The sequence below is a fragment of the Oncorhynchus gorbuscha genome, linkage group LG25 (genome assembly GCF_021184085.1).
Source record: "Oncorhynchus gorbuscha isolate QuinsamMale2020 ecotype Even-year linkage group LG25, OgorEven_v1.0, whole genome shotgun sequence".
In the NCBI taxonomy this organism is placed as follows: Eukaryota; Metazoa; Chordata; class Actinopteri; order Salmoniformes; family Salmonidae; genus Oncorhynchus; species Oncorhynchus gorbuscha.
Genome location: NC_060197.1, coordinates 35,879,591 through 35,895,684, shown reverse-complemented (window position 1 = coordinate 35,895,684; position 16,094 = coordinate 35,879,591). Strand labels below are relative to the sequence as shown.

General features: G+C 42.1%; 2 protein-coding genes across 3 annotated transcripts; one reads left to right on the top strand and one right to left on the bottom strand.

The window, feature by feature from the left end:
- Positions 1-4: 4 nt before the first annotated feature.
- On the bottom strand, positions 5-6,529 carry LOC124014098 (tRNA methyltransferase 10 homolog A-like). The gene is made up of 7 exons (XM_046328808.1): positions 5,925-6,529; positions 3,240-3,405; positions 2,967-3,038; positions 2,778-2,852; positions 2,119-2,268; positions 1,776-1,881; positions 5-384 (listed from the first exon to the last, which is right to left on the bottom strand). Exons 1-7 carry the CDS (start codon positions 6,095-6,097, stop codon positions 194-196), a joined length of 933 nt encoding a protein of 310 aa, XP_046184764.1. The 5' UTR covers positions 6,098-6,529; the 3' UTR covers positions 5-193.
- Positions 6,395-11,458, top strand: LOC124014096 (tapasin-related protein-like). 2 transcript variants are annotated; one of them, XM_046328806.1, is made up of 7 exons: positions 6,395-6,554; positions 7,765-7,941; positions 9,405-9,680; positions 9,877-10,209; positions 10,408-10,716; positions 10,955-11,023; positions 11,187-11,458. In XM_046328806.1, the coding sequence occupies exons 1-7, from the start codon at positions 6,512-6,514 to the stop codon at positions 11,207-11,209; spliced, it is 1,230 nt and encodes a 409-aa protein (XP_046184762.1). In that variant the 5' UTR covers positions 6,395-6,511; the 3' UTR covers positions 11,210-11,458. The 2 variants fall into 2 exon arrangements, with proteins under 2 accessions (XP_046184762.1, XP_046184761.1); XM_046328805.1 differs by having other exon boundaries at positions 6,396-6,554; positions 11,184-11,458.
- The last annotated feature ends 4,636 nt before the right edge of the window (positions 11,459-16,094 follow it).

Genomic DNA, 16,094 nt, shown 5'->3' with positions numbered 1-16,094 from the left:
TAAATAAAGTTGAAAACAGAAATTTTATGTTATTAAAACATTGACAATTTTTTTTAATAATTCGGCAAAATAAATACAAAACTCACTAAATCAACCATTTTGCAATCGATAATTCGTATTAGGACGCAGCTATGCTGCACTCTTATTTAGGGGCATCTTCCGACTGCAGTGTGTCCTTTCATCCCTGTACGTTCTACTGTTGGTCCTGTTCATTGCCCGTTGTGTTCGGTGTGACCGTCTCTGCGTCTCTGTCAGATTCCTCCTCATCCTCCGTGGCTATGCCCTCCTGGCCCAGGGGAATGGCCCCTTTCCTTAGAGGCAAGACAGTGAAGAAGGCTTCCTGCCAGTTCCCTTTCTCCAGGTACACCAGTATGATCTCAAACACTGTGCCAGGGAACACAAACACTTATAAATTCATAAATACAAATAAATCCTGAGCACATGAATTCTATCACATAAACTTCATATACAGAAGTATGTGGACACCCCTTCAAATAAGTGGATTTGGCCATTTCAGCCACACCTGTTATTGACGTGTATAAAATCGAGCACACAGCTATACAATCACCATAGACAAACATTGGCAGTAGAATGGCCTTATTGAAAAGCTGTGACTTTCAACATGGCACCGTCATAGGATGCCACCTTTCCAACAAGTCAGTTTCATAAAATGTTTTGCCCTGCTAGAGACGACCCGGTCAACTGTACGCGCTGTTATTGTATAGTGGAAACTCAAAAGAGCAACAACGGCTCAGCCGCGAAATGGTAGGCCACACAAGCTCAAAGAATGGGACCACTGAGTGCTGAAGCGCGTAGCGCGTAAAAATCCTCTGTCCTCAGTTGCAACTCACTACAGAGTTCCAAACTTCCCCTGGAAGCAACGTCGGCACAAGAACGGTTTGTTGGGAGCTTTATGAAATGGGTTTCCATGGCCGTACAGCCACACACAAGCCTAATTTCACCATGCGCAATGCCAAGAGTCGGCTGGAGTGGTGTAAAGGCTCGCCTCCGTTGAACTCTGGAGCACTGGAAACACGTTCTCTGGAGTGATGAATCACACTTCACCATCTGGCAGTCCCACAGACCAATCATGGTTTGGCAGATGCCAGGAGAATGCCACCTGCCTGAATGCATTTTGCCAACTGTAAAGTTTGGTGTAGGAGGAATAATGCTCTGGGGCTGTCTGTCATGGTTTGGGCTAGGCCCCTTCATTCCAAGTGAAGGGAAATCTTAAAGCTACAGAATACAATGATATTCCAGATGATTCTGTACTTCCAACTTGGTGGCAACAGTTTGGGGAAGGCCCTTTCCTGTTTCAGCATGACAATACCCCCATGTAGAAAGTGAGGTCCTTACAGAAATGGTTTTATAACGGTGTGGAAGAATTTGACTGGCCTGCGCAGAGCCCTGACCTCAACCCCATCGAACACCTTTGGGATGAATTGGAAAGTAGACTACTAGCCCGAGCGTATCGCCCAACATCAGTGCTTGACCTCACAAATGCTATTGTGGCTGAATGGAAGAAAGCCTCTGCAGCAATGTTTCAACATCTGTTGGAAAGCCTTCCCAGACGTGTGGGGGCTGTTATCACAAAAGGGGGGGACCAACTTATTATTGTCCATGATTTTGGAATGAGATGTTTGATGAGCAGGTGTCCACATACCTTTGGTCATGTAATGGACCACTAATGCTTTGTAAAAATAATTTCATAAGGGTCAATACCACATGACTCGGCCACAGTAAATGGAGTTGGTGTCATTAGGATAGTTCCTCACCGTGGTTGACCGCCAGCACTTTGCGGCTATTCATCTTGACAAAGCTGTTCAGTGGGAGCTGTGCGTGGTCAATCCCCAGCTCCTGAGCCCGTTTAAAGGTGATGCCCTATAGGACAAGGTTAAAGGTCAGACCAATAACTGAGAAACATGGGACCTGAAGAGGGCTCCATTTAATGGTCTCAGATCTACGCGAAGTGTCTAGGGGTAGAGGGGCGATATGGAACTGGACATCTTGACTTCCTGGTCAACACACCCAATCTGTTAGATAAAAATATTTATATTTTTGGTGTCCTGTGGCAATCGAACATATCTTCTAAATATTCTAGGTAATTGTGGTACAGACCTTGTGGTGGTTGTGGTCCACCAGGCCTCCGATGACATAGGCCTTGGTTTCATCCAGCTCTGTCAGCACATTGGGAGAGTCAGAGGTCAAGTACACCAGCTCCTCCTTGACCACCACCTCATGGTACGCCTCTGTTTTGACCGTTATATCCTGCCCCGGACACACACAGAAGGTACCAGGTGTTGATGTACTTTGCAGCCTTTCCATCTTCACCTATAGATGGCCTACGGCCTAATGACACCTTACTCTTCCTCCAGTTATAAAGCTCTCTTTAACCACCCAGATTACATCCCTCAGTAGTGGGATATTCAAATGGGTTAAATCACCCCCAAATATAATGGGTTGGCATCTGATGGAATGTGTTTGGGAGAGGCGTTGACTTGTGAATGCATTCAGTTGCACCCAGCACTCAGCTCAAAACACAGACTAGATATGTTGTCCCACGAGACAAGATTCTTGCCTACCTTTCACCAGAAGTTTAAAAATGGAAACTCTCACTAGACATTGAGGATTTACATTACTCCCTATCGGTATATACGCAAACGCAGTGCATCACGCGCAGCGTACCTGTGAAAAACACACCGCTCTGCATTTCCCTTGGTCATTTCAACATGCATTGCCTGTGTGCGTATTCAAACTAACTGACTTTGTACACTCACCTTCCAGTTAACCCATCCTTCATCAGTCTTATCCATGTTTTGCTTCAGCTGTCCACCAAGGCTGGTTAAATAAAACTAGGAGAAGAGAGAAAATACACCACTTGAGTCTTGAATCACTTGACTTCAGTGGAGGTTGATGCTGCAGGGGATGACGATGATGGCAATGTCCTGTGGGGTAGGTAGACTGACCTGAACAGGGTGCGCCGCTCGTCTGTTAACTGAATAACATCTCTGGATTTGTTTATGGAGTTTCCTAACATCCTACACAGGGGAGAGAATACATAAACACAGGATTCAATACTGTGCCTTTCTTGTATTTACATGGAACGTTGCAGGCAAACAGAAATGTCATGATTCTTTACTCTACATGTCTGAGTTTAATATCTGTTCTACATAATATTTTTCTATCAGGACATTCCACAAAATTGTGCCCTACTGACCACAGGGGCCCTGACAGCCCACCTTAAACATCATGAGGTTGTCGAAGCTGCAGTCTATCACCAGTCTCAGGGGGCTACTGGGTGTCACCTCTTTCCTCAAACGCTTCCGGCCCACAAACTCCCCTCCCTCCTCCCCCTGATTCTTCCTCTCAAGGCTCCTCTTCTGCCTCTTCTCCTTTCGCTTCTGCCTGGGTAGCACACCAAAAACAAAAAGTTATTCAAATGGAAGGATTTCATGACACTATAAAAGATCAGACAATATTTTTATTTCACCTTTATTTACCCAGGCAGGCCAGTTGAGAACAAATTCTCATTTACAACTGCGACCTGGCCAAGATAAAGCAAAGCAGTGCGACACAAACAGAGTTACACATGGAATAAACAAAAAGTACAGTCAATAACACAATAGAAAAATATATATATACAATGTGTGCAAATGAAGTGAGATTAGGGAGGTAAGGCAATAAATAGGCCGTAGTGGCGAACTACTTACAATTTAGAAATTATGCACTGGAGTGATAGATGTGCAGAAGATGAATGTGCAAGTAGAGATGCCAAGATGGGGTGCCAAGAGGGGGGGGACAATGTGGGGATGAGGTAGATGGATGGTCTATTTACAGTTGGGCTATGTACAGGTGCAATGATCTGTGAGCTGCTCTGACAGATGGTGCTTAAAGTTAGTGAGGGAGATATGATTCTCCAGCTTCAGTGATTTTTACAATTCATTCCAGTCATTGGCAGCAGAGAACTGGAAGGAAAGGCAGGCCAAAGGAGGAACTGGCTTTGGGGTGACCAGTGAAATATAAAGCTGCTGGAGCGCATGCTACGGGTGGGGGATGCTATGGTGACCAGTGAGCTGAGATAAGGTGGGGCTTTACCTAGCATAGACTTATAGATGACCTGGAGCCAGTGGGTTTGGCAATGAATATGAAGCAAGGGCCAGCCAAAGAGAGCATACAAGTCGCAGTGGTGGATAGAATGAGGCTTTGGTGAAAAAACAGATGGCACTGATAGACTGCATCCAATTTGCTGAGCAGTGTTGGAGGCCATTTTGTAAATGACATCGCCAAAGTCATGGATCGGTAGGATGGTCAGTTTTAAGAGGGTATGTATGGCAGCATGAGTGAAGGATGCTTTGTTGCGAAATAGGAAACCTATTTTTAAATTTTGGATTGGAGATGCTTAATGGGAGTCTGGAAGGAGAGTTTACAGTCTAACCAGACACCTAGGTATTTGTAATTGTCCACATATTCTAAGTCCGAACCGTCCAGAGTCGTGATGCTGGACAGGCGGGCAGGGATCGGTTGAAGAGCATGCATTTAATTTTACTTGCATTTAAGAGCAGTTGGAGGCCACGGAAGGAGAGTTGTATGGCATTGAAGCTCATCTGGAGGTTAGTTAACACAGTGTTTAAAGAAAGGCCAGAAGTATACAGAATGGTGTAGTCTGCGTAGAGGTGGATCAGATAATCACCAGCAGCAAGAGCGACATCATTGATGTATACAGAGAGAAGAGTCAGCCCGAGAATTGAATCCTGTGGCACCCCCATAGAGACTGCCAGAGGTCCGGACAACAGGCCCTCTGATTTGACACACTGAACTCTGCGAAGTAGTTGGTGAACCAGGGGAGGCAATCATTTGAGAAACCAAGGCTGTTGAGTCTGCCAATAAGAATATGGTGATTGACAGCCGAAAGCCTTGGCCAGGTTGATGAATACAGCTGCACAGTATTGTCTATTATCGATTGTGGTTATGATATCGTTTAGGACCTTGAGCATGTCTGAGGTGCACCCATGACCAGCTCGGAAACCAGATTGCATAGCGGAGAAGTTACCGTGGGATTCGAAATGGTTGGTGATCTGTTTGAAAGCCAAGTTAACAAAAACCTTAGAAGAACAGGGTAGGATAGATAAAGGTCTGTAACACCTTTGTTCTAGAGTGTCTCCCCCTTTGAAGAGGGGATGACCACAGCAGCTTTCCAATCTTTGGGAATCTCAGATGATACAAGAGGTTGAACAGGGGGTTGCAACAATTGCGGCGGATAATCTTAGAAAGAAAGGGTTCATCTTGTCTAGCCCAGCTGATTTGTACGGGTAAAGATTTTGCTGCTCTTTTAAAACATCAGCTATCTGGATTTGGGTGAAGGAGAAATGGGGGAGGCTTGGGCAAGTTGCTGTGGGTGGTGCAGATCTGTTGACCGGGGTAGTTGTAGCCAGGTGGAAAGCATGGCCTGCTGTAGAAAAATGCTTATTGAATTTCTCAATTATCGTGGATTTATCAGTGGTTACAGTGTTTCCTAGCCTCAATACAGTAGGCAGCTGGGAAGAGGAGCTCTTATTCTCCATGGACTTTTAGTGTCCCAGAACATTTTGGAGTTTGTGCTACAGGAAGCAAATTTCTGTGATAATTTCAATACGACATGATCACACACAACAAGGCACTTCCTGCTTACGAAAATCAACATTAAAAATGTATCATGTGGGCATGCTTCAAGGCACAACTTGCCATAAGTCAATAGAGCAATCTATGTAGAGTTGAATTCTGTTGTTGTTCATTTTTGTAAGCAGTATGATGATGTCTTACTGTTAAGTCAATAATTGGTCACTATGTACATAATCACAAAGAAGTAGCCTAAGTGAATGCATCAGGGGAAGCTTTTATTGAAAACATTACTTAAAACAGTAACGTATACCTAGTTAGCTACTTACTTACGAAGGTTCCTCTCCTCCTCCCATTTCTGGTGCCTCATAAGCTTCTTCCTCTGCTTTTTTGAAAGAGTCTCGGTTTCTCCATTATTAGCACTGCTCTGTCCATCCTTATTCTCAGTGGCACTGGCAACATCATTCTTCTCATTTGACGGTGTTAAATATTCGCTGGACATTGGTCGTGTGTTTTTACTTATGTTGCAAACAGCCTGGTTGTCGCTACTACTAGCTAGCTAGTGTTCAAATGCACGTACTACTGGGAAAGTAAAGCTTACCAACCACATGCATATAATAATTCACACACACATTTGCTAACTAATGGTTTTATTTTTTTAACTACCCTATAAAAACATAATACATTGGCTAAATGTTCCCTGTCAGTCTGTCCATTCCACATATACCTTTCTCCGTTGCTCCACAGTGTTTCCTCACCGTCTTCCGCAAAGTCGCACAATTTATGACGCTCTGCGGCTAGCCAAAGATCTCGGTTCAATCTATCTATGCACACTATGGTGGTAGAAATGAAAGTAAAACTTCTAAAACTAGTTTAACTTGTTTCAGTTGCAACGAGAGAGGAGATATTGAACAACATGAAAGTCTTCACTGTTCTCCTTTGTTTAATTCCATATGCAGGTAAATTAGAACATATATTATGTTATTAATATTATTATTTTCTGTTTACCCAGTTTATGCTATCTTTCATCCCTGTTGGGGCGGTTCACAACCTCCCTATTAGTGTTGAGCGATTACTGTTTTTTTGTTAGGTCGGTTTGTTGATTTTTTAAAAATATATCACGGTTTTCGATTTTAAAAACATCAAATGCATTATAAAATAGAGCATTTAAATTAAAATAATGAACATTCAATTGCCAAAACATTGGGTAGACATCAATAGCAAAATAGGAAATGACTATGAAATAATACAATATTTATTTTGTGTACATTACTTAGTTTTTCTTTGGTGACTTTATTATTTGTCATTCCTTAAAGTAATCAACTCTGCTCAGACAGTAACAGTCACCCAGCCAGGCCATCTAACATGATGTCCTCCCCATACCGTAGTTATCCTATTTAGCTAGCCTGCCTAATTATGCTGCAGAGTTGTCTAAATAAATAATTTGACTAGTTCTTCAAAGTAGATAAATCATACTTTCACGAACTGTCTCTGTCCTTCTCATCCTTGTGTTGTGTACATTCCTATTTCAGACGGTCTGTGTGTATAGCTAACCTTACGTCCAAAGATCATTATATAGTGACATAATTATATATCATTATATAATGACGAGACGCTCATGTCTCCGCCCTAACAATGGGAGGCGTTGTCCCAAAGACGGGAAGGCATGCGACAAGCTAGGTAGAAACCCATAGGAAACCCATTGGGTTTATTTTGGACAGATTTTGCCGAGAGTGAAACCTCTCGCTTCGCCTCTTTTCTCTCTGATCCGTTTGAGCAGGAAAAAACTGCCGCAATGAATTATGTTTTTTATGGTTAATTACTACGTTTCTGCGCTGAACAAAAAAATCTAAATGGATTTCAAGTAATTAATCCAACGTCGGTAAATTAGTAAATTAGGCCTACTTTTACTAACTGTAGTGTCTTATTAACACTTAGTACTTATTTATGTAATAAGAAAGACTCGGAATACAAGCAATTGAACTGGAGCTTCACATTTACTCAAACGAATTAGTACCAGAATAACATAGAACAACACTGCGCATGACCAAGGGTGCTCCATCCTTAAAGGGGACATCAGTAATTAACAGAACATAACACTAACCATACAAAAAACAACCGAAATGAAATGTCGTTTAATCGCTCAGCACCATTCTATATTCTTCCCAGGTGTGCTAGGATTCCTACAGGTGCAATGGCTGCGCTGTCGACTGACAGATGAGTATGTATGGACAAATGCTGAGGGACACATTGAAAGTAATAACAGCTACAGAGATGCCGTGTTGCAGTTTGACAACTCGGGGAACAGCGCTTTGTTGTCTGACTCAATCACATTCCTTGTTGCAGGTGAGTCAGATCCGTGGAGCCTAAACTCAAATACTATGTTTATTTTGTCATTACCCACCTATTACGCTGTGTGTTTTGCATTAGGGTTTATCCAGAGCGATTGGCATGGTTTATTCACTCTTAGCACCTTTTTTCTATGTCTTTCCCTATAGGAGAACCCTTTTTGGTTCCAGTTAGAACCCTTTCCCCAGAGGATTCTACACAGAAGCCAAAAGAGTTGTATCTGGAACCAAAAAGGGTTCTCCTAGTCCTATGGCAGTGTTCACAAACCTTTTATGAGGAGTCAAGATCACTGCTCTGATTTTTATTTTATTTTAAATTTTAAACAAAATAACATTAACCTATAAACTGTTCTGTATGCATTATGTTTGGTCTGTAGGACTAATATACGTGATCACAGCATATTAGCTCTATGCCTGGCCTGCCAATATTGTTATTCTTAGACCATATTATATTTCAAAACTCAAGCCTTGATAACAAAATAGATCAGTTGTTGTAGCACTTGCATGGCATAAATGTAAATAATTAGCTTTTTATTTTACTGGACTGATGAGGGGGGGGTCAAATCTAGACGTAAGTGGTCTTCAAGGTCGGAAAGTCGGAGCTCATGAAAGATGCCCGAGGTTCCAACTTGAATTCCTAGTTAGATGACCTTTCAAAACTACTTTTTCCCAGTAGGATCACTTTTTTTCCCCGACTTCACCGTTGTCTTGAACACACTGAAATCTGACATTTCTGAGTTCCCAGTTTTTATGAACACGCCATTAGTCTAAGGAGAGGCCTCCGGTGAGACTGAACAGAGCGGGGGGACACCGTCTCCCAAACAATGGCGAATCTGGAGTAGCACCACATCTGCCTCATGCACAAACTTCTGTCGTTCCTTTGACAAGAGAATGTGAAATATTCCTCGATATCAAAATAAACACGTGAGCTGCTAATAATAGTAAAAACTCAGGGCTATCGATACACTTGGCTACTCATACATTGTAGCGTGAGTGGAAGTACAGAGAATAGTTTGTTTTTAATCAACACTATTACAAAACAGTGACAGTGCTGAATTAAACATTTAAAACCATGACCACAGAGACACTGTCAAAGAATTGGCCAGCGCAGTAGGCACACTCGATTTAAACACGCATACCCGGTGTGACATGAAATGGTTAAAAATGGGAACATGTTGCTTACCCGGTGCGCAGGTCGTCTGAATCAATTGCACCTAATGCCAACAGCGGGGGGAAAAAGGAGTGAAAGCCTTTATTGTCGCCCTGTTGGCCACCACGGTCCTATGGGGACAGCCAAATAACCCTTTTGGAACCCTTTTTCAAAGAGTGTAGGGCTCTGGGATTATCCACACATTTTCTACCACAACAACCCTGAGTAAGAGAAACTAACTTAGATACAAAGCCACTGTTTTTCTGCTACTTGTGTTTGTTGGAATTCTAACCCAGATGTAACTTCCCCAGCATCTAAGGTGGATATGAGGAAGTTTGTGGAGGGTCCGGTGGATCGACTGCAGTGTGACATCCACAGGTACAGCAAAGGGATGAGCCGTGTGCGCTGGCCAAGCCTGGGAGGAACAGGGCACGACATCTGGTTCACCTGCACACTGCGGCACACCGCAGGCCTCTTCAACATCACCTCCTTCCTCAGAGTCACCCCGGCCACGACCTTGTCGACCCACCAGCAAGACTTCTTCAGCTGGCTCACCATCGGAGTTAAAGAAAAAATAAGCGCCTCCGGTATGGTGCAGACCAATGGATTTCTTTTGTATTGTGGACATGCATACAAATACAGCATACACTTTAACATATACTCTTGTGTCTATGATTTAATACAGGTATGTATGGCAGTGGTCCAACCTAAGATCTGCCTGTGTACCTCTCCTCTATTGCCCTTACCTTCCTCACACTCTCCCTGTGGCCTGTCTTTATGTAGCTGTGATGGTGCTTATGACCCGCTCTCCATCCGTGCGGGTGGGCCTGCAGAAAGAGACGACCCTGCATTGTCAGTTTGCCGTGGACCACAAGGTTCCTCACCTTACAGTCGAGTGGCATTTTCAGCGGCGCGGAGGGCGCCGGACCAAGCTGTTCAGCTACTCCAGCCGCTCAGATCAGACAGAGGGCAGTGGGGTGGCAGTGAAGGGCATTGCCGGGGGGGATGCCTCCCTGACTGTGCCCATCACCAAGGTGAGCAGTGAGGGGACGTACGTGTGTTCCGTCCGCGTACCCCCACTCAACGGGAGTGTGGACATCGCGCTGCACATCATAGGTGAGACCTCTGGGGGTATGAGAGAGGCAGCTCACTGTGTTGGGGTCAATTTAGTTTTCAATTCAGTCAAATCAGGAAGTGAATTGAAATCATTGAAAATGTCTTAATGACTTGAGGAAGTGCAACTTTAAATAATCACACAGGTGCATGGCAGTCACTAGATGCCCATCTTTGTGTTTTACTCTTCTCCTCCCTCAGAGCCTCCTGATGTTTCCTTGACCATAAAGGAGGAGCAGATCCCCAGGGTAGTATGTGAGGCTAATGGCTTTTACCCCCTGGATGTGGAGATTGACCTTTTCAAGGAGACTAGCATTGGTCAACGGCCTGAGAAGCTGGGCAACATCTTGCGCTCTAGTCACCTCCAACATCATGACGATACTCACTCTGTGGCAGCCTTCGTCCGGCTGCGGCCCTCCCCTCAGGACTCGGGGTGCGCAATATATTCCTGTAGAGTGTCACACGTCTCCCTGCAAGGTCTGTACATCCACAAGAGCATTATCGGCCCAGGTGAGATCAATCAATCAATCCCAATGTATAAAGCCCTATACATATCAGCACCAGTCACAAAGTGATGCAAAATAAGTAAAAGCAAAAGATGGTCAGAACAACAGCCTAGTTAGAAGACACCTACAGATGACTTAAACAGAGCAGGTTTTTAGAGGACATTTCTGTTCAAATGTTAGGAGTAGATCCTCTGTGTGAATGTAATATTATATCATATTTAACCTGTGATGAATCTTATCAGGCTGTTGGACTTGGATTCACCTGACCTTGCCTGGACTGGTATGCCTGATTTTTGTGATAATTTTCATAGGTGAGCCTTTCCTACTCTGTTGACATAATCATTGAGTCACTGCTTGAATGACTGATAGTTCACTCAAATGATAAAATATCCTTTTGGTTTCTTTAACCTGTAAACTTGTTCAATGGATTAGTGTTGATTAACTGTGAGGACAAATGATTTTCTTTCACAGCAGTAACAAGACGGCATTATTTTTAACAAGACAGTACAAAGACGATAAAAGAAAGACGAAACAAGAAAGTCTCCACCTCCTTGTCCCCCTTTTGCTGCTCAGTGGGTGAAATGTTTCTGGTAAGCTTCCTGAGCGGCATGACGGCTGAGTGATCCCATGGTGTTTATACTGTTGTACTATTGTTTGTACAGATGAATATGGTACCTTCAGGCATTTGGAAATTGCTCCCAAGGATGAACCAGACTTGTGGAGGTCTGCAAAAAAAATTCTGAGGTCTTTTTCTGAGGCTGATTTCTTTTGATTTTATCATAATGTCAAGCAAAGAGTGTCGTGGTAATTTCCTGTATTACTAAGTGAAAGGAGAGTTTACAAACCACACACAAGTCAGAGTTATACTTTAAACTTAATCTTTTAATAATATGAGCTTCACCATAGCCCTTTGACTCTCAGATCAATTCAGTGTCTATAAATGAATTCTGAGAGTGTCAACATAATGGCAACTGAGATCTTTTATAGCAAAGATCCACCCCTCTCAACTCATAATGACAAACCACAGGTCTTAGGAAAACTGCACAACGGAAGACTTTTACTTGAGAGAGGAGTATCCCATAGCCAGTGTCATGACGTTGGCCTTTTTGGGTATAGCAAGCCCATCCCCCTCTCCCTGCCTCCCCCTTGCCTCCTATAACTAGGCTGCTGTGGTCAGAGGTCCTAAATTCCTGAGAAGACCTCATAGACACACAGTTATAGAGAGTAGTTTTTCATGGAGATAAAGGAAATCCTTCCACCTCACAGAAATTGAGGTACGAACAAATTTCATGTTCCGGAGAAAGTATAAAAGATCGGTGAAGAATCCAGCTAAGAACTGGTCCGTTTGTCACAACTTGGGAAGCTCATGGGAGACGGTGTGGCCACATTACCATAACGCTGTTTATATAATAGCCCCAGATATAAGGTTTACATCGAATTGTTGTATAAGATGAATGAGTGAGTATGATACTGTTTACACAATTTTAAAATGTGATTTTTGGACTGTTTAATGAAGGTAAACTCTAAAAGGGAATTGGATTTGAACTAAATCAGAGGACCGCTCCTGAGCCTAGTTAGGGTCAGACATCCTGGGACAGCCCTTTTTTGCCATTCCGAATAAAACCCAACTTTGAGAAATTATCCCCAGACCGAGCTTACCTCAATTATGAGATGGCTAAAGGTTGCAGACCATTGCTGAATATTTTAACCATACCACGTGGTTAAACTCTTAGACTATCGATACCGACAGAATGAGAACAAGTCTTTGATATTAATTACTAGTCTTCAGTTAGGAATTCGGTATCATTGAACGCGAAGAACGACAACCGCCGAAACATCCATCTATAACGAATGTCGCTTTGAACTATCCCCTCTAACCAAGACAGAGGGAGAGAGATTGACAATTCTACAAAATAAATACTTTTCACCAGCGATCAAGACGACACACTGAGCGTAAATATATTGATTCATTGCAATTGTTCCCGAATGAGTGAGTGTTCATGTGTAAAGGATTAGCATTTCAATTGTTATACTTATTAACTCTGTAGTGACTTCTTAGTCGAACCCCACTTCTCCTTTGTCTAACAGCGCGCCATGCCGGTTCAGCCCACTAGGGCACATTTTCCTATCATTTCATGTAACCACATTTACCATGTTTGTTTGTTTATGCATTTCTGTGAATTACTTAGTTAGTAATAAATAAATAATTTAAGACAATTGATGTATGGATGACTCATAGTGAAGACTGGGTTCGTGCAGATAACCAACAATTTACGACGTTTGGAATGAGACTAACGTGAGTTTAAATAAAATATTAATCAGAAGACTATTGATCAGATATGAAAATATCTGAAAGGTTATATTGGGAAATTATAACTTTAATCTGAATACTTTCCTTGGTGCCCCGACTTCCTAGTTAATTACAGTTACATGATTATTCAGTTTAATCGCGTAATACTAATTACAGGAATCTTTGATAAAAACTAAGTCTTCAATGTAATGATAGTAAAGACACCACACCAGATGGCATTAGCTATAAATTATCGTTCAGTTTGCTCTCTAAGACAAGGTTCTACTTCTCGTTCTTGGTACTTCATATTACCAAAACATTACCTCATCCAATGACGTATATCAATTGTCAATTCTAGATACTCCCATCTCAAATACAACCCACCCCTGGACAAGCTCCCTGAGAGGAGTGAGCCTCTAGGTCATATACTATGAAAGACAAGTTTTGACATCAGAGGGGACATAATGGTTCCAGACACTGCCATACTCCTCCCCCCAATGGGAAAAGTAGGGAGTGACTGGTGTACAGACATTGTGGAGCCCTTCACATGGTTTAACAGATACCCTCACATATGAAGACAATCCTGACCTCTCCCCTCTCTGGGCCCCAAATGACTTTTACCACATAAGCATATTTATGAAAGTAGATAACACATCTTAATTATCAATGTTACCTAACTAATTCTGATTCTGCTACGACAAGAGGCACTGAGTTTGAAGGTCGGCCTTGAAATACATACACAGTCATCCAATTAACTCAAATGATGTCAATTAGCCTATCAGAAGCTTCTAAAGCCATGACATTCTTTTCTGGAATTTTCCAAGCTGTCCTAATCAACTTGCAAAATATAGTTTGTTAACAAGAAATTTGTGGAGTGGTTGAAAAATGAGTTTTAATGACTCCAACAGTGTATGTAAACTTCCGACTTCAACTGTTTACCTTTGATGTGAAATGGCATTATGCTTATCCTTGTTATTCCGATCATAACTATTTTATTAACATTATTATTCTCTTGGCCAAATATTATATTCACAAATGTAAATGGGGTGGAAACATTTTTTTTTTCTTTTAACTATTTTTCTATTGTGTTTGTTTGTTTATTCCATGTGTAACTCTGTTACGACACTCTGTGTCGCACTGCTTTGCTTTATCTTGGCCAGGTCGCAGTTGTAAATGAGAACTTATTCTCAACTAGCCTACCTTGTTAAGTAAAGGTGAAATTTTTTTTTTTTACAATTTTATAAACCCTCAAACTTGTGAAACTTAAAAAGTAGGATAAATGATTCAAAGCCATGTCTATTAATGTCTCATTGCCTTGTTACATATTAATGATGTCCTGAATTATTCTTTCTTCGGTGGGGGTTTGCCTGGTGTTCTATTATTTCATTTTTTTCATTGTATTCACAGGATTGTCCCTGTATTGATGTGTAATATTATTATTTTTGCAATAAACTACATTTAAAAAAATAAAATAAGGCATAATGTACTTTAATATACATGTCATACCAGTGCAGTGGTATATTTTTATATAACCAACTACTGCACCGATGTTAGCATAGAGTTAATTAGCACCCATTTGCACGTGAGCTAGCTAATTTCTTACAGTAAGTGAATATTATTTGGACAAATTTGCCTATTTGAGCAGGAAGGCTAGGTTTACATGGACAGTTATGTAATCTATTTGATCATTGATTTTCTATGTTTCTTCAATGCCTTGTGTTGGCTGGCTCTACATGTGTATCGTTGATGCCGACGGCCATTTCCTAAATTACACATAGCGAGTCTACACAGCATACACACAGTATACAGTGAGTGAAAAAAGTAATTGATCCCCTGCTGATCTTGTACGTTTGCCCACTGACAAAGAAATGATCAGTCTATAATTTTAATGGTAGGTTTATTTGAACAGTGAGAGACAGAATAACAACAAAAAAATCCAGAAAAACGCATGTCAAAAATGTTATAAATTGATTTGCATTTTAATGAGGGAAATACGATTTAGTACTTGGTGGCAAAACTCTTGTTGGCAATCACAGAGGTCAGACGTTTCTTGTAGTTGGCCACCAGGTTTGCACACATCTCAGGAGGGATTTTGTCCCACTCCTCTTTGCACATCTTCTCCAAGTCATTAAGGTTGAGGCTGACGTTTGGCAACTCGAACGTTCAGCTCCCTCCACAGATTTTCTATGGGATTAAGGTCTGGAGACTGGCTAGGCCACTCCAGGACCTTAATGTGCTTCTTCTTGAGTCTCTCCTTTGTTGCCTTGGCTGTGTGTTTTGGGTCATTGTCATGCTGGAATACCCATTCACGACCCATTTTCAATGCCCTGGCTGAGGGAAGGAGGTTCTCACCCAAGATTTGACGGTACATGGCCCCGTCCATCGTCCCTTTGATGCGGTGAAGTTGTCCTGTCCCCTTAGAAAAACACCCCCAAAGCATAATGTTTCCACCTCCATGTTTGATGGTGGGGATGGTGTTCTTGGGGTCATAGGCAGCATTCCTCCTCCAAACACGGCGAGTTGAGTTGATGCCAAAGAGCTGAATTAAAAGGCTTTCAAAATAAAATGCTTGGTATATGGTTACAAGGCGACTACGCGAGTCAATAGATAAATAATACACACGATTCAGGCTACATTATTGCGTGGCAAATGTTTCTGATCAGTGATAGATGAGAAAACGAATAAATGAGCTATACCACCTCCACTTGTCCGGCCAGAGATCAGTTGAAGCTATGGGGGCGCTATTTCATTATTGGATTTTAAAAAACGTTCCCGTTTTAAGCGCAATATTTTGTCACGAAAAGATGCTCGACTATGCATATAATTGGCAGTTTTGGAAAGAAAACACTCTGACGTTTTCAAAACTGCAAAGATATTTTCTGTGAGTGCCACAGAACCCAGATGAAACAGGAAATGAGCAGAATTTTTGAGGCTCTGTTTTACTATCGTCTCCTTATATGGCTGTGAATGTGCCGTGAACGAGTTTATGCTCTCTGCCGTTCGTCCAAGATGTCTGTCTGCAGCATTGTGACGTATTTGTAGGCATATCATTGGAAGATTGGCCATAAGAGACTACATTTGCCAGGGGTCCG